Source organism: Sphaeramia orbicularis, chromosome 13 (assembly GCF_902148855.1).
Source record: "Sphaeramia orbicularis chromosome 13, fSphaOr1.1, whole genome shotgun sequence".
NCBI classification, from domain to species: Eukaryota; Metazoa; Chordata; class Actinopteri; order Kurtiformes; family Apogonidae; genus Sphaeramia; species Sphaeramia orbicularis.
In genome coordinates this window covers 34822685-34845420 of record NC_043969.1, presented here as the reverse complement: position 1 = coordinate 34845420, position 22736 = coordinate 34822685, and the positions used below count along the sequence as shown (strand labels likewise).

General features: G+C 36.7%; 1 protein-coding gene across 1 annotated transcript in view; it reads right to left on the bottom strand.

Moving 5' to 3' along the window:
* The window catches only part of nbeab (neurobeachin b), a 399314-nt gene that overhangs the window by 181220 nt on the left and 195358 nt on the right, over positions 1-22736 (bottom strand). The window contains exons 24-31 of the mRNA XM_030151793.1: positions 20691-20908; positions 20361-20514; positions 20020-20028; positions 19270-19450; positions 17994-18118; positions 17670-17777; positions 16531-16699; positions 12143-12578 (exon numbers count right to left, since the gene is read on the bottom strand). Of these exons, the coding sequence (XP_030007653.1) occupies positions 12143-12578; positions 16531-16699; positions 17670-17777; positions 17994-18118; positions 19270-19450; positions 20020-20028; positions 20361-20514; positions 20691-20908 (1400 nt within the window). The remainder of the gene's footprint in view (positions 1-12142; positions 12579-16530; positions 16700-17669; positions 17778-17993; positions 18119-19269; positions 19451-20019; positions 20029-20360; positions 20515-20690; positions 20909-22736) is intronic.

Below are 22736 nucleotides of genomic sequence, written 5' to 3'. Positions count from 1 at the left end.
CAGTGCTCTGTGTAACCTTAACAACTCCATATCACATACTTAATAATATATGGTGTATGTTTTATTTTTGTATTTGTGTATACATTTTTTTTTAGTTTAGTTTATTTCGAACATGCAACAAAACCGAGTAATCTTACTTACTCCTTAGAAATAAATAATGGATTTTATATTTGTGCACTTCATCCAAGTGAATGTCGGTCGATTTATGGGGGCACCTGTCTTTTTATTACTCTTATTTATGTAATTTTTCATAGTGTTTTTTTAACCTTTTACCTTGTTACTGTCTTTCATGTCTCTTTATGCTGAGCTTTTGCAACTCGTTTCCAATGCAGTTTTTCTGGAAATGGCAAATAAACTGATTCTGATTCTGATGGTCATGCAAAATAAGGCAATAACACATTTTTTATAACAACAAATGAATGACCAATGCTGTCCATAAAGTTGAAATGAAGTATTTTTAACCTCTTCTCATGAAATGATTGTGAAAATGTGATTTATTCTTGATAAAGTTTAACTGGGACTGTGCATGTAATAATTGTACTTGGTCGAAGGTGATTACTGATGTGCATAAATAAGAATAAAAAGAGGAGTATGTCTGAAAGCAAAAGTATTACAACTTTATAGGCTTTATGGGTGAAATGCTAATGAGCAACTGGGTAATTATAGCTATGTGTGCCTGTTCTTTTTTGACTTTATGACTTATTGTGCTTTTGTGTGTTTCAGAGTAATGACTGAAAACCAGAGTGTGAAGTGAATTTACTGTCAGGAACCCAAGCCTGCCAGGGGAAATCAGGTTGGTTGAGTCAGTAACACTGCTTAAATCATGTTTTTATATTAAACTGAACTAGATTTTCAGATATTGTCATTGTCTTTTATGTCTGGTTTGATCCTCTACGTCTCCGAGTCCAATCAGAACATTCGTTACGGTAAACATCCTGACCTGTAACTCCAACCTTTAACGTCCGATGCAAACATACACAAAAGGCTAAGTAAATAAATCTGCAGACAGGAAGTCGACTAGGCAGCTAGTACACTCTCCTCTTTACATCTGCTCTCGACACCGGTGACCCCGGGATGCCCTCTCTGCTCCGCTCACAGTAGAAGACATGAGCTGTAACATCCTGGACAGTAATGAGATGATCTTCAGGAGCTACCTGGAAGTTGTTACTGACATACATTTGCATAGAGGCCGTCTGTGTTCAAACAATGCTATGGCTCACTGAGCACAAAACCTTTGTATTTGACATTTGTTTTTTCTACAGAGATACAGCGCAGCATCCAGTTTTGACAGACGATAAACATGTTAAGTACTGAATACCCTTGACTATTTACTCAGAGTAACTTTTGCTGCCAAGAAATGCATAAGCAGCAGGAGAGATGGCAACAAAATTACTGAAATGTCAAATGTCAGGGCAAATTGTGGACAACCGCAAGACAAAAAAGCAACCCTCAAATTACTGTGATTTTCCTTTTATGTATATAAACTAAAAAGAATCACAAAGTGGCTAAAGGAGAAAAGACAGAGCTCATGAATGAAACATGAGATGCAATCAAAGTTACACTTGTGACCTCGTGTAACAGCCGAGAGAAGCACAGACGCTACACAAACCCACCAGACCTTTGTTCTCACGCAATCTGATTGGCCGAGGAGTCAGAATGATGCAGTGAACTTGGCCCCGTAAGAGCTCCCTGACAGGAAAGAGAAGGAAAGCTTCTCCTTATCTCGTCTGCAGTTGGCCTTTAGGTTTGTAGGGGTGCCAGATAATGTCGTGTCCAATCTCTTGCAGTTCCTCTGGGTGACACAGGCCAGACCTCTGCTCTGTCACAAGCTAAGCTCGCTGTCATCTCAGGCAAATCCCCACCAATCCTCCCTCGACAAAACAACACAGACTTTTACTGTTTAATGTTAGTATTTTATATCCACAGCCCATCACACTGATGAGGTAAAAGGGAGTCCATGGGAAACATTTCAGACTCTTTGGTAATTTATCTTATATCCCTTTCTACAACTGATTCCGCAAAATCATTATTAAAGCCAGGATGTTTTATATCAAAGCTCTATTGTTATTCTCTAAGGATGAAAGAAAAGATTATATCACGACTGAGTTAGGTCTGCACAATACATTCTCCTCAAAATATGTGTATGGATAAAAAAAAATAAAAAGGACGATTTTCTGCAAAAAGAAAAGCAATGTGTATTGTTTAGAATTATTTACAAAATAGAAGACATTGATTAAAAACAGGTACTTTGTCTACAGTGTCTTCATGTTCAGTCAACTAGTGTTTTAACCCATAAAAGCCCACAGCTACTTTTGTGGCAGTTTCCAAATGTTTTCTCTGTATTAAACCATTTTTAAGTGATTTACTGTCAATTATTGTCATATTATCCTCTATATTTGTTGTGTTTTTCAGTGAAAATGAGGTATTTTCCACCTAGTGCTACTTTTGTGGCAGTTCCAGAATGATTCTTAACATATTTAACACCATTTATTAAGACATAATCCTCAGTATTTTGCATTTTTCCAGTGAAAATGAGGTATTTTCCTATATTTAATTCACTGATCATGTAAATGTTCATAAAAGCTCAGATTAAAATTAATACTTGTTATCATTACTCTGTACCTAAAGGGAAGGTAAGGGGTATTGTTTTTGGTTCAGGTTATTTGTTTGTTTGTACGTTTGTTTGATAACACTCTAGAATTCATACCAAATTGGGTTTATAGATTGCCAGTGATCCAGAATAGAAGGGATAACATTTTGGGAAAAGTAGGTCAAAGTTCCAGTTTTTTTATGAATTTTTACAATCTTTATTTTCCTCATTTATTTATAATCAGTGAAATTTCAAATGTCTGTAGCAGCAAAAGTATCAGTTGAATTCATACTACATTGGGTTTATAGATTGCCAGTGACCCAGAATAGATGTGATTACATTTTGGGAAAAGCAAGTCAAAGTTAAAATTTTTAATGAATTTTTAAAAATGTTTTTTCCCATTTACTTATAATGGGCTAAATCTGAAATGCCTATAAAAGCATCAATTTCGTTTCAATTTTCTTCAAACTTGGCACATATATAGAGGCAACTGATATGCTGACATCAGCACACACATAGACATGATGACATCAGCTGGATCGATGCCAAAATAAACTACAATATGTACGAGGGGCGGGGTTTGTTGTACCTGGCACTACTTGTTATTTTTATTTTCTATAAAGAAGCACTTTCTGAAAAATAATACAATTATATTTGACATTCAAACCATCAGTTCAAAGTTTTTGTCGAATAGTATCAGGTTTTTGCTAACATCATCCCGTCATAACCCAAGAACATGTTCCGGCTTTGTGCTAACCCTTGAAAACCCTTGGAAAAAAAAAAAAAGAAATCTAACATACAGGAGTAACACAATAAAAATGCAAGAGAAAGTTGATGAAAACCATAATGCAAAAACGCTATCTAATGAGAGAGTCTTTTGTAATTTGCAGAACACTGATGACATGTGTCACTTATTTAGCAGATCTTTCTTGCGTGAAACCTCATGGAGCGATATCAGAACATCACAAGTGTCTTTTTTTACACAGTGGTAACTGAGCGTAAATTTAATCTTGCTTTCCGAATTTAGCTGCTGCTCCGTTCTTCCAGACTGTTCTTTGGAATAGCTTCGTTGTTACATTAGATCTACAGGATGTTGATAAAACACGAACCTCTTTTAATGAATTATTCATCAGCTGAATACTCATGAATCATTTATAGATTATCTAGCACATATTTTATTAATAGGATTGTCTTAATTGAGTTGGGGAGAATAAAGCAAGGATTAATCTAAGAATGAATATTAATGAGGTCTGCGGCAGTGGGAGATGACTGTGGTGTAAAGTATAACCAAAGAAATGTTTCCTTTATAAATCCAACAGAGAGAATCTAATCTAATAGAGCTTTATTCAGAATTACAGTCATATATGGAGGAAATACGCTTACATTCCGCTCACGAATTCAATTAAAACCAATTATCGTTGCTCTACATCAAATATGTTCGAAACAAACACCATCTCTTAGTGGTAATTAGGAGACTTTTTTGGAATGAGGGAGGAAGTTGAGGATTATTTAAGTATTTCAGGACTGTATTCCCATCTGGTGGAGCAGAAATCTAAATGGTGAGCTTTTCTGAGGGGGGGTTAAGAGATGGCTACCCCTGTGCACTCCACTTTAAGCCATTTCCCCCCCCCCCCTCCTTTTCCTTTTTTGATGTTGTCACTCCCAATCTATTGCCGCCCTGACAGACAAATGAAAGGCCTGTCCATGGCTGGCAGCTCATTTCACTGGCAGGTGGCAAACAATTAGACACAGCAAATAGAGGTTGGAGTAGGAGTGACATGAAAAGCATGAGACAAAGTTGTATATGTGGTTTGGAGGGTTTGTGTGAAAGCATTTCAAAAATAATACACTTTGCCGTAGTGACTCATTTCAGCTGCCAGATCCCATTACGGCTGTGAGCGGTGAGGGCGACAGGGCTGGCCGTGGTGTGGCATGAGGCCGCTTCTGTTTAATCTGTCATCAACGCCCTGGAGACCCCCACCCTCTCCGTTATCCTCTCTCTACATACTCCTCCATCTATTCATCAGGATCACCTCTGCTCAGTTCAGCGGCAGCATGCATTAAAAGGAAGGCGTTCACCATTGTTCCTCCCTCATTGACTCACTGTGTCCAGTGCCTTCACTCTGGGGTTCATACGTGAAAAAAAATCCACCAAAATTGGTCTACTCAATAGATAGAAATTCCACCGATTCATATCCCTTTCATAACAAATCTGAATCTTAACCCATAAAGAATCAGTGTTACTTTTGTGGCAGTTCCCAAATATTTTTTTCTCTATATTTAACCTTTCTTAAGTGATTTATCACCATTTATTGTAATAATAATCCTCCATATTTTGCATTTTTCCAGCGAAAATCAGGTATTTTCCAATATTTAACTTACTGATCATGTAGATCAGGGGTCTCAAACTCATTTTCTTTCAGGGGCCACATTCAGCCCGATTTGATCTCAAGTGGGCCGCACCAGTAAAATAATAGCAGAATAACCTGTAAATAATGACAACCCCAGATTTTTGTCTTTGTCTTAGTGCAAAAAAACCCCATTAAATTATGAAAATACTTGCTTTTATAAACTATCCAAACAAAAAAGATGTGAAGAACCTGAAAAAACGGAAATTTTTTAAGAAAAATAAGTGCAATTTTAACAATATTATGCCTCAACTTATCATTTATACATGTACATTATGGATCAGATCTACAAAGACACTAAACACTTTGTAACAGGCAGGAAATTGTTAAAATTGTGCTTAATTTCCTTTAGACATTTCAGGTTGTTCATATTTGTTCAGGTTATTCATATTTTATTGTTACAGGATAGTTTATGTAAATATTTTCATAATTTAATGTTATTTTTTGCACTAAAACAAAGACAAAAATTTGAAGTTGTCATTTATAGGCATAATGTAATATTATTTTTTTTCACATCAAACCAAGAAGAAAATATGTAGCCATTATTTCTTGTAAGTTATTATACTGTTATTTTACTGTAGATCATATTGGTCTGTATGTGGAACCTGAACGAAAATGAGTTCGGCAGCCTTGACTAGAATTTTTGCACTTTGCAAATTCATCCCAGGGGCCAGACTGGAACCCTTGGCGGGCTGCATTTAGCCCCTGAGCCGCATGTTTGAGACCCCTGATGTAGATGTTCATAAAACCTCAGATAACAGTTGACGGTTATTATACATACAGATCCATAAAAACACACACCACCCAATTCCTGAACAGTTTTTACCCCAGACCCATAACCACACTGAACAATAAACTCAACCACTAAAGTGTATACATTTTTAATTGCACTATTTCGTACATTGCACTGTATACATTGGCACTGATGTGTGTGTGTGACGTATTGCTGTGTGATAAATGAAGGAGGTTGAAGTGTGAGGAAATGAATGGATGTTGATATGTGAGTGATGCATATTTGGTTTTTATTATATATTTTTACAGTTATTATCACTATTTATTACTATTACTATTTATGAGTCTTCATCCTGATAGTGCACCTAAATTTCATTGTACATTTTGTATAATGACAATAGAGTATCTTATATCAAAAACAGAGAAAACTGAAAAAAAGGGACTTTTTAACTAAAATATGTCATTAACTGAACATAAACCAAGTGTTTCCATCCACTGTCCTTGATAAATATTAACTAAAATAAAATGGAAAACTCAAATATTGATTAAAAATCAACCAGATTGATCAAAGTGAACATCAAGTCTGTATTTTCTGTGTTATTTGTTACTGTATATATATGTGTTAAATTATCGGATGTACCCTGCAAACATCTTGTAAACTTCATTAACCCATAAAGACCCGGTGCTACTTTTGTGGCACTACCAGAAATTGTTTTTTCTCAATATGTGACTTTTCTTAAGTGATTTATCACTATTTATTATCATATTACCGCCTGTATTTTGTGTTTTTTCAGTGTAAATCCGGTATTTTGCTATATTTAATTCAGTGATCATGTAGATGTTCATAAAAGCTCAGATTAAACGTGAGGGTTATCACATCAAAAACAAAGAAAACTGAATAAAAAGTGACTTTTTCAGTAAAATATATCATTAACTGAACATAAACCAAGTGTTTCCATCCACTGTCCTTGATCCAGCTCCATGGGTTTTACTGGTGAATCAATGTTGTAGAAGATGACAGTGTTTCCACGGTAACCACGGAGCCTCTGAATGTCCAAATGGGTCATATCTGATGACCATGAAAAAAAAAAAAAGTCTTTCCTGGTTGATAAATATTAACTAAAATAAAATGGAAAACTCAGATATTGATTAAAAATCAACCAGACTGATCAAAGTGAACATCTAGTCTGTATTTTCTGTGTTATTTGTTACTGTATATATATGTGTTAAGTTATCGGACGTACCCTGCAAACATCTTGTAAACTTCATTAACCCATAAAGACCCGGTGCTACTTTTGTGGCACTACCATAATTGTTTTTTCTCTATATGTGACTTTTCTTAAGTGATTTATCGCCATTTTTTATCATATTACCATTTGTATTTTGTGTTTTTTCAGTGTAAATCCGGTATTTTGCTATATTTAATTCAGTGATCATGTAGATGTTCATAAAAGCTCAGATTAAACGTGAGGGTTATCACATCAAAAACAAAGAAAACTGAATAAAAAGTGACTTTTTCAGTAAAATATATCATTAATTGAACATAAACCAAGTGTCTCCATCCACTGTCATTGATCCAACTCCATGGGTTTTACTGGTGAATCAATGTTGTAGAAGATGACAGTGTTTCCACGGTAACTGCGGAGCCTCTGAATGTGCAAATGGGTCATATCTGATGACCATGAAAAGATGACAAACTGTATTTTACACCAATTATTTACATGTACTGATAGGATTAGTGGATCAACAGACAAACAGTTTAGATCAGTAGGTGGTTTCGGTCATAGGTGAATATTTGGGTCTTTATGGGTTAAATTTGAAGTCTTTTAGCGTATTGGAAGCTGGATAAAGAACCTTATCAACTGCATCAGCTGCATACATCAGCGAGATCCGATGGCTGAAATCCCTTGAGGAGTAGATATGTAAACTCGCAAATCCAGACAGATTACTGTGTGGTTTTATCTAATCCAGGAATGTAAATAAACTGCAGCAGTGCCACAGTTCTTTAGAGACATTTTCAAACACACAGGAATTCCTTGCTGTGGGGGATGAGTACAAAGCAAGTGGCCTGAAATGAATAATATGTTGCATGTTACATGGAAACCATTAGTGGTAAACTGGATAGCTAAAATAAACCAATAGGATTAACATACAGTAAGCCTTGTACGGTCGTCTGGATGATGATGCACACGTACATACCTACAAATCATCTGTTCTTTACATTTTTGGATCCGTGTCAAAACCTATCCATGTCAAATGCTATATCATTAAGCAGCTACTGGTTTCCATTTATTTTTGAATGGAACAGGGTTGTTATTAATAGTAATTGAATTTTTCGTTTTTCATGTCCGTTTTTTCTTTCGGTTCAGTTCTTATTAGAGCATTTTTATTTAGAGGAAAAAGTACTTTCTATTTACATTTAGTTACTGTTGTTGACATCACTGGACACAGATTTAAATGAAGAGAATGAAGTTTGATGCTGAAATGGCAGCGTTTCATCTACATGGGTGAGTCTGAGGCTTTTTGAAGGTTCGGTTTGTTTGTTTGTTTGTTAACACTCTAGCAGCAAAACTATTGGTTGAATTTATACCAAATTGGGTTTATATATTGCCAGTGACCTACAAAAGATCTCATTACATTTTGGGGACAGCAGGTCAAAGCTAAAATCTTTTACAAATTTTTATAATCTTCTTTTTTTCCATTTACTTATAATGGCTGAAATTTCACATGTCTGCAGCAGCAAAACTATTGGGTGAATTCATACCAAATTAGGTTTATAGATTGCCAGTGACCCAGAATAGATGTGATTACATTTTGGGAAATATTGGTCAAAGTTAAAATTTTTTATTAATTTTTTACATCTTTTTTTTCTTCTCCCATTTACTTATAATGGGCGAAATTTCAAATGTCTATAAAAACATCAATTTTGTTTAAATTTACTTCAAACTTGGCACATATATAGAGGCAATGGATATGCTGACATCACCACACGCATAGACATGATGACATCAGCTGGATCGATGCCAATATAAGCTACAATACGTGCGAGGGGCAGGGTTTGTTGTGCCTGACATCACTTGTTTTTGTAAAGTTGGCTGTTTGTTGACCCAGGGTTCAGACTAAACTGTGACAGTTCTAACCTTGTTTGGATGATTCCAAAATTATTGTTAGTGCAGCTATTGACAACACAAACCAGAAAGCAGAAAACGGAGGTGATTTGTGGTCTAAAAAACAGAGCTAAGCTAACAGAGCTAACTAACAATCTAACTATCAGCTGACGCAGCACATGAAAACAATAAGACAGTGTTATTTTGACTGACTGAGATTTAGTTTGAAGAATACTTCATGATACCATAATACAGAAGTGTGTAAACAATTAGTTTTACACTTTATTTAGTGAGTGATACAGTCTGTGGATACATAGCATTGATTCACTGGTGGTTTTGGTAGTTCTAAGTATACTCAGGTACGTGACTTCCCCTGCTGTTGATAGTTTGGAACAGGGGTGTCAAACTCATTTTAGTTCAGGGGCCACATACAGCCTAATATGATATAAAGTGGGCCGAACCAGTAAAATAATATAAATAATAGTGTAAGAACTTTTGAGTGAAAAAAGTTTAATTCTGTAATGAAAATGTTTCAATCCATGAACTGTCCTTGAACATAACATGAGCAAATATGAAACCCCTGAAAATTCAAAGTACAATGTTAACAATATTACGCCTTAGTTCATCATTTATACATGTGCATCACAACTTACAGATCACAGTTTATCTACAAATACATTTAATAACGGAGAATATTTTTAAAATTCCACATACTTCTCTTAAGACATTTCAGGTTATTCACATTTTTTCTAAAAGGCTAGTCTGTAAATGTAAACATTTTTTTGAAATGTAACTTTTTTTTACACTAAAAGAAAGAGAAAATTAGCCGTTTTCATTATTCATAGGTTATTATGATAGTATTTTACTGGTCTGATCCACTTTAGATTGAATTGACCTAAAATGATTCTAACATCTTTGATCGTTAATATCTTCAGTGTAATTTTTGCATTTTACAAATTCATCCCACGGGCCAGACTGAAACCTTTGGCGGGCCGGATTTAGCCCCCGGGCCGCATGTTTGACACCTGTGGTTTGGAACATCAATACTATAAAGAAATTCAAATAATTTCTTTAGTTTCCAAGAAGAGCAATTTAAGTCATCTGATGAAAGTTTTTGTTAAATTATAATAATAATAATAATACATTTTTGGTGAATTCTATTGAGAAGGTAGAGTACTTTCTATTTATATTAATTACTGAGGTTAAGAAATATAAGTTTATTAAAGTTGCACTATGGAGGATTTGCGGCTGCTCTTATGTAAAGTTAACCTTAGAGTCTGTTTTGTGGTGGGAGGTTATTTTATTGACATTATCTTCTAAGTTAACACAGATGTTAGATTCCTACATTCGTGAAAACAGCCACAATGTACTGATTTCTGTGGGAAGGTTTGGAGTTGGATTTTCATCAAAAATCCTGACTAGTCCTAAATCTCTTCTCCTCCTCTACCTCTGCAACAATGTGCAAGACTAGATACCGTTAGCTTAGAAATGCAGTCAGTGAATGTGAACAGACGTTTGGCTCCCGGCATAACACTGGCAAACCGCACATAAGCACCCGAATAAGCCCAAATCTTACATGATGCAAAACCATTTTATTCTTGTACAACATGAGCATTAACATTGGGGCAAACTAAAGCTGGTTTTGTGGGCTGTTCCATTTTGCTTTAGTCCATGCTGTTTTCGTCAGTAGTCAGTTCGTTATTCTTATTTTTACTTTGGTTAATATCATTATTTTTTCATGGTTAGGCTCAATTTTTGGCTGAATTTTCTTTGTCTGTAAAGCTTTGGTTAAGCCTGGTTAATGATGCTACTGCTACCAGGATGCTTTAGAAAAAGAGATATTTAATCTGAATAAGTACAAAGATAGAGTGCCCTAATACTTTTGTTACAATAATATTCTGTCCGTTATTTTGTTTGTTTCTTGTTTTTTAGTGTGTTTATTGATTGTTATGTTTGTTTGATTGCTGTTGTTGTTTACTTTGTCTAAATTGTTTACTTTATTGTGTATTCACTTGTGTTGCCTTCAAGGATTTATGTATGTATGCATGTACTTATTTATTTATTTATTTACTTTTCTGGTATGCCAATATGGGCGTGTATGTATGTGTATGTGAGGATAATTACTTACAAAAGATCTAAGGGACTTGACTTTTCCTATATTATGCTGATAGGAAGCTAATAGGAAGCTAAAGGATAGACTGTTGTGTGGAGAAGGGGTGGGATTAAACAAGTTATACTTCCTCCCACTCCTTTTCAAATATGCAAATGAAGTCATGTATATGTATAAATTTTTTTTTTCCCATGACTTCTTACTATCTGTTTTATTTCTAAGGGCTAACTAAGATGACTTTGTCTTGTTGCATATTTGAAAAATAAACTAAACTAAAAAAAAAAAAAAAAAAGAAAAAAAAGTCTTTCCTTCTTGAGAAATATTAACTAAAATAAAATTGTGTTATTTGTTACTCTATCTATCTATCTATCTATCTATCTATCTATCTATCTATCTATCTATCTATCTATCTATCTATCTATCTATCTATCTATCTATCTATCCATCTATCCATCTATCTATCCATCCATCCATCCATCCATCCATCCATCCATCCATCCGTGTGTGTATTGAGTTGTCTGACATACACTGCAAACATAAACTTAATTAACCCATAAAGACCCAATACTACTTTTGTGGCACTTCCAAAATAGTTTTTTCTCTACAGTTGACTTTTCTCAAGTGATTTATCGCCATTTATTATTATATTATCATCTGTATATTACCTATTTTCAGTGAACATCAGGTATTTTCTTATATTTCATTTACTGATCATGTAGATGCTCACAAAAACTCAGATTAAAGTTGATGGCTATCATATCGAAAACAGAGAAAACTGAAGAAAAGGTGACTTTTTCAGTAAAATCTATCATTAATTGAACATAAACCCATGTCTCCATCCACTGTCATTGATCCAACTCCATGGGTTTTACTGGTGAATCAATGTTGTAGAAGATGACGATGTTTCCACGTTCACTACGGAGCCTCTGATTGTCCAAATGGGTCATATCTGATCACCATGAAAAGATGACAAACTGTATTTTACACCAATTATTTACATGTATTGATAGGATAAATGGATCAATGCCATCTTTAGGACGCTGATGGATGTTTGGGTCTTTATGGATTAAAATGAACACATATTTACCGTTGTCTGTGATGTTCAACTGCACAGAAATAGATGCAAATGCTAGAAATAGAAGGAGAAATTCAACCAAACTATAACATTCATAAAACACAGGTGACAGTGTCTCACCTGTCAAAGGAGTGGAACTGCATGGGCAGCATGGCCTGGGCTTGGGCCTTGACAGCATGGTCAGTGTACGACACAGGCTCCAGACCAGCGTCCATGCCGTCCGCCGGCGCTACAAGACTCCTCAGGATCTCCTTGACGTTGATGCCCTTGTTAGGCTGGCTAATGCTGAGGATGGCGGAGGGCGGCTTCAGCATGTCTATACTAGGTGACTCTGACAGGTTCTCCTGGGACTTCTTCACTTCTGAGGAGAGGGTGGAAAACAGCTCGCACATAGCATCCGACCCTCCAGCGCTGTGGTCCAGGTCGGAGCCGTTCAGGACGCTGGGTACCTGCTCCTCTCCGATCCCAGAGTCTGTGTGGGGAAGAGAGCTTTCCATATGGAGGTCCTCTAATGGAGCGGGATTATCCTTTCTGCTGTCAAATGCAAGTGATGTTCCTGTAAAATAACGTGAGCAAACACAGAAACAGGAGGCCAAAGAAAAATATGATTATGTCCAGACCTAAGTGCATTGTGTAACTGAATGTCTTTTGTGTAATTTTCAGTGTTCTATTATATCAACAGCTTATACATTGACAAAAAAATAAATAAAAATGTTCGAAAATGTCTTCTGATCCATTTCTTCAGTAAAAGTGTAAATGGAACACTGTGCAAATACCCTACTACAGTGGTTCCCAACCTTTTTTGGTTCGTGACAACATCACAAATTTCTGGCGACCCCAGACATTCAAAACGGAGAGGTTTTTTTTTTTTTTTTTTGCTAAAATTAATTTTTTTTGATCATATAATAGTTATATTATTATAGTTTATTATAGTTATATTATTCTGGATGGAGGCAGAAAAGCCAGGTGTAGATAACTGCACAAAGTGAGAATTTGATTTTGTACAGTCAGTCCAGCTTGTATTTACAAGGCTGACAATTAATACTGAACAAACAATAACTCAAACTATGAATTATGAAAGAGCTGCAGCATCTGAAACTGACCACAATGAACATTTGAAAGATAAACAGTACCACAGTGCTTCAGTTTCAGCTTCATAGTTTGTCATGTCTTTTATAGATTTTGATTGCTTCTCTCAACACACCATATATTTTTTATTAGTATGTTTTCGTTTTTTTTAAAAAATCAATTACTAGAAATTTCAGGCGACCCCATTTGAACTCCAGGCGACCCCCCAACCTGGTCCTGAACCCAAGGTTGAAAAACACTGTCCTACTACATTTAATAGTAATGCATTCATACCTTAAGCATATAAAAAGAAGTACACAAGTATTATGAACAGAAGGTACTGAAAATGTGTAATGTACAAGTCCTTGTCACTGTTCTGCTATAATATATGATGTTTTTGTATTTGTAGTCGCGCTGTATTAATTGGTAGGTTGAATTCTTACTACTGTGGATATCCTCCAGAGACACAGGAGAGAAAAAGTTCTGCTTTTTTTGCGTTAAATAATTGCCTTGGGTGAAAACAGCATACCACAGCAGTTTTTTCACACACATTTTTAATTCATTTTTTAAGGAACATTCTGTCAATGTGTGTTTTTTAAATAAAACTGTGAAACTCTTGTCCCCTACAGAGGACAAAAACACATTCCTGAGTCTGAGGAGGATATTCAAGATCTGTAAGAACTACATTTTTTTTTTTTTTTTTAAACAAGTTCAGGAAAACAGCCCTGGTTGCAGCTTTGTGACTATGCATTCTCGATTTCCATCCTTATTTAGGTTAAGAAGGAGGAGAATTTAGAGCATCATCTCTTAGTTTATCATAAATATTCAACATCAACATTACGTTGATTAGGAGATATGATTGTATTTGTAGTAAATAATGAAAGTACATATAAATATTATAGTTTATATTAAAAAAGAATGATTATGCAAAATGGATTGTGTGTGAGGTGACTGCATGTGAATGGTTTGTATGGATGCTTTATATTATTGCAACAATATTTAGGAAAAAAAGTGTGTAAAAGCAAAGTAAGTGGAATTAATTTAATTATCAGTTCGTAAAAAGGGGGTGGGAGTCTATAAGTTATACTTCTTCCCAATCCTGTTCGAGCGCCAACAAATTTAGTTTGACCATGTTGTATGGTTCTATGTTATCTGATTCTATGTGCTCGAAATAAAACTGAACTAACTAACATATAGAAAGGGATGAAAAACTCTAATCTGAAAAGTAACCAAAGCTGTCAGACTACTGTAATGGTGCACAAAGAACAATATTTGCCGCTGGGATTAAGTGGTTTATATAAAGCTGCATAAAAAATTAATAATCACGTGCACTTAAGAACAGTACTGATCATTTAACTGCTATCAACAATAAACAGTCTTGTATCTTAAACAAACATTAATTCAAATTTCATGAAAGAAATCAACAAATTGAGTACTCCACAGATCATTCTTCATAGCTGATCATGCCCTCTATTAAATCAATTTATCAAAAGAAGGAAGAAAACAGGAATTGTAAACTAAATAGTGAGTTGACAGCCCATACTAAGTACTAATACTGCACACCAGCACTAGCTCAAATTCAGAGCCAAAGAGTAAATTTAGCATGTGGTGAAAGACCCGTGTGGCAGCACAGCTTCTTCGATCTCTTTCCAGAAATGTTAATCCTCTATTGAGATTAGCCCTCTGTTATTCCCCTATAATAATAAAATATGACTCATGTTCTTCAGTGTCCTCTTGTGTAAAGTCTTGGGAGGAATGTCAATTTAACTGCTTTATAACAGAACATCTGGTACATACAGTCATATATTACGTGCTGCATGTCTGGGTCTACAAGGGAAAATACCTTCATATATGTCCCTAAATAGAGCTGCATTTAAAGCCTATCAATACACACAGCTAAATATGTGTCCAGAGTTCAACCTTGTTGGAGAGAATGTGGAGATGTCAATGTAAATCATGCACATGTCTTTTGGTTATGTCATTAAACTTGCAGCATTCTGGGATAATGTACAATATATTCAACAATTGTTAGGATATTGGGTTATGCAATTCCTAAAACATGTTTGGTGATGTATTTTGGATGTATTATTGGTAATAATGTAAGGAAAAATAATAGATATTTGTTTAAAATACTATTAGCAGCCTGTAAAAAGGCTATTACCAAAAAATGGTACAGATTAGAACCACCTACAATTAACGACTGGATACAAACTGTGGATGGAATATTTGAGATGGAGATTCTGACCTATAGACTGAGGATTCAAGAAGAACAGTGTCATGATAAATGGAAGAAATGGACAATTTTCAGTTCAACGTCACATTACTAAAAACAATTGTTAGTCAGAAGGTTCATTATGGTCAAGGTATCCCAAATGTCCCCTATGTTTGTTTTGTTTGGTAAGGTACAGAAAATAAACAATAAAAATAAAGTAACAAAAAAAAAAAAAAAAGCCTGTCAATACAATATTTCTCTGTTTTTTCCAATAACTTACAAAGGTGCCGTCCTTGTGTTTTTTTTTCATCTGACCCAGTGGTTACCTAGACGAAAGGCCAGCTATATTAATATTTATCACATGCCCCCTAACGAGGTCAGCAGGGCCTGATTTAGCCAGAAAGTCGTCAGGCTTCCTGCTCCATCACAGACAATCGTCTGCCACATGCCGTCTGGAAAATTCCCCCATTTTCTGGTGAAATTTATGAAGGCGGCAGTGTGCCTCTCTCCTCCCAGCAACCTCTATGATCCCATTCTCCTCTGGTGGATTGCTTGCCTAATGGGCACTGACAGATGGGGCTGAAAATAGCAAGCCTGGCTCCACTGCCCCAAAAACCCACAGTAGTTGGCCAGCATGCTGCTGCTTTCCTATCTTTTCAACTTTTCACAGCGAATCAGTTCTCTCTTCATTCGCTTTGTATTCTTTCATATTTCCTTTAGCTACCCTCCTCTTCTTTCTTTTCTTCCACAAACATTGGTTTCTTTCTTTTTTCTCTGAGCATCAGCTGATAAAGTAAGCTCACTCCTACATAACAAGCACAGCAGCTCAGCAGCCAGTGTGTTAAACCTTTACAGGAAGCCACTCATTTCCTTTCATGTGCCTTAATGTATGATTTATGACTCCAGGCGTAAACTACCTTTCAATTCAGAGAGGACGATGAAGCCTATTCAAGTTCATAACTACCATCTCCAGCCCCATCCTCTGTGTGCCTCCACATTTAATTCAGAGTGGTGCAATTAGCAGAGTTCATGAATAAATCATAGGTAAGTTGGCGGAGTGCGGGCGGGACACCCCTGCTACTTCATTGAACGAGTGCCCGACTCAAGCTGGCAGCGGTGTATCAGTAAGACGCAAGGACACTTAATAGTCATTTATATCACACAGTCACCATAAGTTAAGATTAAGAATGAACATTAAAAAAAAAAGGTAGGAGGCAGCTGTCAACACCTGTGCTGGTAGGTGAGTTGATTTCCTGACGCATGCTGTGACCTGATTGGTTGCTTATCCTGGCAGTTTCACGCTGGGGCTCCAGGATGTCGCGGTATTTGGACACCATGAGGACAGAGATGAAGTACACCACAGCTAAAGCCAGGAACTGAGCTTGCTTACTATCATCCTGTGAAGAGGAATCACAATATGGTAATGCCACTGTTCAGGAAATCTCATTTCACACAGTCTATCACTGTGGCTCATTCTCACTCACACTGTCTCTCACATGTTGCATGGAAATAAATTCACAGTGCCGACAGTTTCCTCTACTTGATTTAAAATGTGTTGTTGAAATATATCCACTTGGCCTGTTATGAGGATTTGGACTAAAGGATAAGGCCCTACATTTCCTTATAAGATGCTTATTAACATTTTTTTGTTGATAAAAGCATCATTATTAACAGGTTTATTGTAAGATTATACAAGACTGATAAGCACTTAAAAGTAATTCACCGATAATGTCATTGTTATTATACTTTTTTGTTGCTTTAGATTAAGAATAATACAGTTGCGGAAAAAAATATTAGACCATCAAAACTCATCAAAACAATGGTTATGTAATCAAGTACTAACTCCTGTGTGTATCATGTGACTAAAACAGACAGAAAAGAAAACATGGAATGCCTAAAAGTACTGTTTTTGTCAGTACAATGCCATAGATATTGATGTAAGAACTTGAGTGATTTTGGTTATTATCAAGAAAACATGGAAAATGCATAGATATCAGCTCTGAAATTAAACTCTTATGAGCTATTTTTGTTGTTATCATTGTATTTGTCCAAACAAATGTACCTTTAGTTGTACCAGGCATTAAATTGAACAAGAAATTGAAGAAAACAAGGGGTGGTCTAACAATTTTTTCTGCAACTGTATGGAGTAATGCCTTTACTACCAGTTACCCTACACTTATTAACAGTAAATTGTGCTTTTTGCAGCTATCACAAATGATTAATAATAATTAATTGTTGTTAGGTGGTATTTTATAAGGGTCATATTGCACATTACATCTTATTATTATCCTATTTTCGTCATCACAACCTATATGTTTTCATCTAAAAGACACATTCTACACATACACATACACAAACACCACTTACCACGTCACGAAATACCACAGCGCGTAGTCGATTGATATCCACATCCTGCAGAAGCCGATCGGGGTCCTTGATGGGAGATAGATTACTTGGGACATTTTCTATGGCTGTCTAAAGCAGAGAGACAACACCACTGCTCAGTTTTGTTGCCTAATATGTCTGTTTTAACTTAATTATCGAACCAGTAACACCATCAGAGTTAATATAACCTCATAAGGGTAGTAATCACAACACAAAAAGCAAAGCTATGGGTTTTGTGAGGACCAAGGGCACAATATTTCCGAACTTGAGATGTTTGACAGATGGGAGGCGTTACATCCATCCTACCTTGCTGGAAGTCACAGCATTTTGTAAGATTTCCTGAGACTTGTTATTGGGAATGGAAGACTTATTTCCCCTGTCTCTCTGCCTCTGCCTGCACTCTAGGCAGTTCCTCACTGCCACGCAACATACTGCAGACACACAGAGACACAAATACAGTATACAAAAAGGCTCTCATTTCAGAGTTAAATGGAAATTAAACGTTGATAACATGCGTGACCTCTTTAAAACTAATCAGTTATCTCTGATGTTTGTTCCAGGCTGCTGGGATTGAGTGTGAGGGGAAAATCAGCAGCCAGACTGATTTCACACTGAAGCAAGTGATGAGAGACTGTGTATTTGCAACAAGGACAATGTGAAGTCTGAAGGCAATTTCCCATCCTGAGCACACATCCTGGAGTCAACAATCCAGCAAATACAGGCTCAAGACCCACAGGCACAAACAGATATGAATAAGAGATATAGTTTTATGCACAAACGCAGCAATAGGAACAAAAAATACACATAATTGCAATGATTTCTTTAAATATTATTGGTTGCATTTTTCAAGATTGCATTCAAATGTGATTCATTGCATCTCTTTTATGCACGGGGACACATAAAGACTCATAAAAATGGCAGAACGGACCCCATGGAGTCCTATGAGACACACCAATGACAGACATAAAAGCCAAAAAGTACATGATTGAACTGCAAATGAATATTTCTGCCTGGAACGAATTTTAAAGAGATGAAACTATAATTTCCCTCTCCTGAAAACTGAGGCAGAACTAAATGCAGGCTCAAACACACTTGAAGTTAGCAAAGAAGTCAACATTAAATGGCTTATCTCCATTTCTAGGAATGATTTTAGTTCTGTAAAAAAAAAAAAAAATACAGTGATGAAAAATATGGCGTTTGCCTTTTAAAATCTTACACAGAGATAACACTTCTAATTGTCTCATTGCTCGCTGATGCCAACATTTACAGGAGCGTACACGTATTCAGAATCTCACCAAGCCTGGAACAAATTTTAAAGAGATGAAACTATAATTTCTCTCTCCTGACAACTGAAGCAGAACTAAATGCAGGCTCAAACACAGTTGAAATTAGCAAAGAAGTCAATGTTAAATGGCTTATCTCCATTTCTAGGAATGATTGTAGTTTTGTGTTAAATAAAAATACAGCGATGAAAAATATGGTGTTTGCCTCTTAAAATCTCACACAGAGATGACACTTCTGATTGTCTCACGGCTTGCTGATGCCAACATTTACATGAGCGTACACGTATTCAGAATCTCACCAAGTCTGAGGCACTGGCGCATCAGGCCGCCGGAAGACATGTTCTTTTCAGCCTCTATCTCGCTGAAGTTGAGAGAGCTGGAGAACACCAACACATCGACCAAAACCATGAGACGGGACAGGAAGGTGATGGCGGTTTCTGAAGACATGCCCTGCGTCGCCTCAATGTTCTCCAACTCCGTCTAGAAACAAGATAGACATCAGTGGTATAGAACTGAAGTGTGAATATGCTAAAGTATTACATTGTGTTAATACATTCTGTTACAATAACGTGCAATATAAATGGAAATCAGGCCATGCTCGATGGAAATAGGGGCATATCAAAGATAGTGACGGGTATATGAATTTAGGACACAGACACAGTGTAGCAGGTCAGGAGGAGGACAGCACTGTGGATATAATTATCCAGTAAGTTTGAAAAAGGCCTCATGCTTCGTGACAGTCATAACAAAGTTGTCGAGAGTTGTGCAAAAAATGAACTGAGATCAAAGAATTTCCCTTCGGGGGAAAGTCTAGCATGTAACTGTATAACTCTATCCCAAGTGTTATTTTGTCATTAGATACAGTTGGAGTGTTAAGAAGAAGACCAAAAAGAGATTTTTTAATAGAACACGCTGATCAACAACCCTTTCTTTTAAAATAAAGAGCTTTTTCTCATGGCAAAATGGAGAATAAAATCACTTGCAACCAGTTGATTTTTTCTTACAGATACAAGATGAAGCTCAGAAATGATGAGGGGATAGATACTCACCTTGGCGCTCTAGATGTACGCCGCCAAAATAAACAAAAGAACGTGATTAAAATCAATTTCAGATGCAGATTAAAACTGGTGATTACTGTAGATCCACAAGATTAAACATGAATGAGTCCGTGAAGTTAATTACAAACATATCGAGGTAATGTGTTGATAATTATTTGGAGCCAAATGGAGCTAAGCAAATGAAGGTGGCTCCTATCAGATGACAAAAACTAGTTTTCCAAAGGCACATACAGTAAGTATAGTGTATTATACAAGCATACATTAAGAGGTCATGGTGAACTACCACTAGATGGCATTATTCCTCTATGGTGAAGACAGAAGGATGTACTCACAGAGGGAGAAGTGGCCGCTGAAAGCAGAGGCAGGATTCCTCCACAAGCAATAATTATGTTGTCCACCATTTGTGAAATGAGGTGGATGGTGTTGTGGACGAAAATAATGTTCTCATTACTATTAACAAAGTCCATGACAGATTTGGTGGAGTGGCTGCAGGAAGAGGTGGAAAAAAAAACAGGATTATTATACAAGAGAGCATTTTTATCTAATATACAGTAAAAAAAAAAAAAAACAGGGCTGGTAAAAAAAATGCTGCAAAACAAGAAAGACTCAACCATTTGATAATTCTATGCTTCAGTCATGTGGACAAAAATCAATTCACACACCTCCTCCAGACATGGACGTCGCTCTCCAGGGCAAACAGCAGGTCAGTGAGCAGCCTCTGGTGCATGGCTGACCATTTGAACTCTGGGATGCGAAACATGGTTGTGCGAGGGCCGGGACTGAACTGACGTCGCTGTTCCTCTGTCATGGGCGTCCCCCTAAAGCCCAAGTCCACACGGATGTCCCTCTCAATCTGAGGGGCTTGACGACCATGTAGACTCTGTCAGGAGACCAACAAATCATTCCAAACACAGTCACTTAAAGGAATGGACATAACATTTACAACCGCTGTCTTTCATGAAAAATCGTACATGAGCGAGCTGCAAATTCTGTTATTGAGTGGGGATTGATAGCGTGCCATTAGTGAGCTATTATGGTTCTATCCCAGTCTTCAGTACGTAAAATGGATTGCCGGATTAATGCGAATCCTTGAAGATCCACTTTTTGCAGAAACAAAAAAAAAAAAAAATACAACCTCTATACAACCTCTAAATATAAGACGAATGAATCAGCAAATCTTTTGAAAAGAGCAATGAATTGAACATGAGCAATTATGTAACAGCAGAGAAGGTTTAAAAATAACACACACACACATTTCCCCATTGGCCCTCCATCAGTGACCCGGTCCAGGCAAAAGGAGCCTGACCTCCGAAAAAGAGCACAGCTCATTTGAGAGGAGGGGCGTGATAAACAAACACCAAGGGATTCCTTTAGAATAATGCTTTCTCCATTTCTGCTCTCCATTGCTATTCCAGCAGCCCAGTTTTCTGAGTCTCAGAGGGATGTTGCCTGATGTGCACCAGGCCATCCTGTCCCCATTATAATCTGTGTTGGGAAGGAGAATGATCTCAGTGGGTCTGTTAATATAGTAGAGCTGCTCACTAAAGGCCAACACATTCTGACAATGGCAAATGGTCTTCCTCCCCCCATCCTATTCTGGCCCCAGGACTGCCACTCTTCAGAATGCATGATGTCTGTTATCTTTCCCTCTGGATTAGAGCTTTGAAGTTATTGTACAGACAGCATTCAGCCACTACTATTTCTCACACGAAATGGGATAAAATAAGGGTTTCTTTGCCCTTTTTTGTTGGATATTACGTAACAATTGAATAGGGTCCACAATATTACTAAGAACTGATATTGCACTGTTTCAAAAACAGTATGTTGTGATACTAAAAAACACATGCATCTTCTTCAGTTGATTTGCATATATATAATTTTTTTTTTTAATAATAATGCATCTTCATAGAATGATGAAGGAGGCTTTAGAGGTCAGAATTAAGTAGTCTGAGATGTGGTCTTCCAATGAGCCAAATATACTGTGAAGATGTTTCAATATGGGCTGGGTGGGATTTGTTAGGGGGGACGAGGGGTTTTTACATCCCTACTTCTGCTCAATGAATTTCATCCTCGGGGGAGGGGGGGTAACCAACCAATGTAAATAACAAGCAGGTTGTGACTGAGTTTTCTTACACCTATAACCTACATTACTGGCACTAACATTCACCTGAACCAAACTGTCGGCAGTCTCACAATTTGTGAACGTCCCCATGCACTGGGGGTGGGGGGGGTGTAAACATGAGGGGGTCCAGTGGAAAGAAGTTGTGAAAATTTCATGTAAGTTCCACTGTATAATAGAGGAATAGAACACAGGAGTTGGACGTTGAAAGTATGTAAAGTTTCACTTTTGCTTCACGCCAGCACTAGTTATGTTAGTTATGGACTGCACCCCCACATATATAACGGCAGCCCTCCGACAGCCCCCCCCCGCCTTTTTTTTTTTTTTTTTGACAAATCCCACCCTGAATATGGGTGTTTTTAAGTATTAACATTACTAGACTAGTGAATGTACACTCAAGGGATTTAAAAATGCAGAACTTTTGTCGTGAGTAATTTTTCAATACTCTCACAGTGAGTAAAGACAGTGTGCAGATCTTCAACACCAGAAGTTGCATCACGTTTCACTGTTTCTGGGTGTAGTCTTTATGTCCCTTGAGTGTATTTAATTCAGTTCTTATGCGATTCTTTTGTTTTGTCAGCATTTAAAG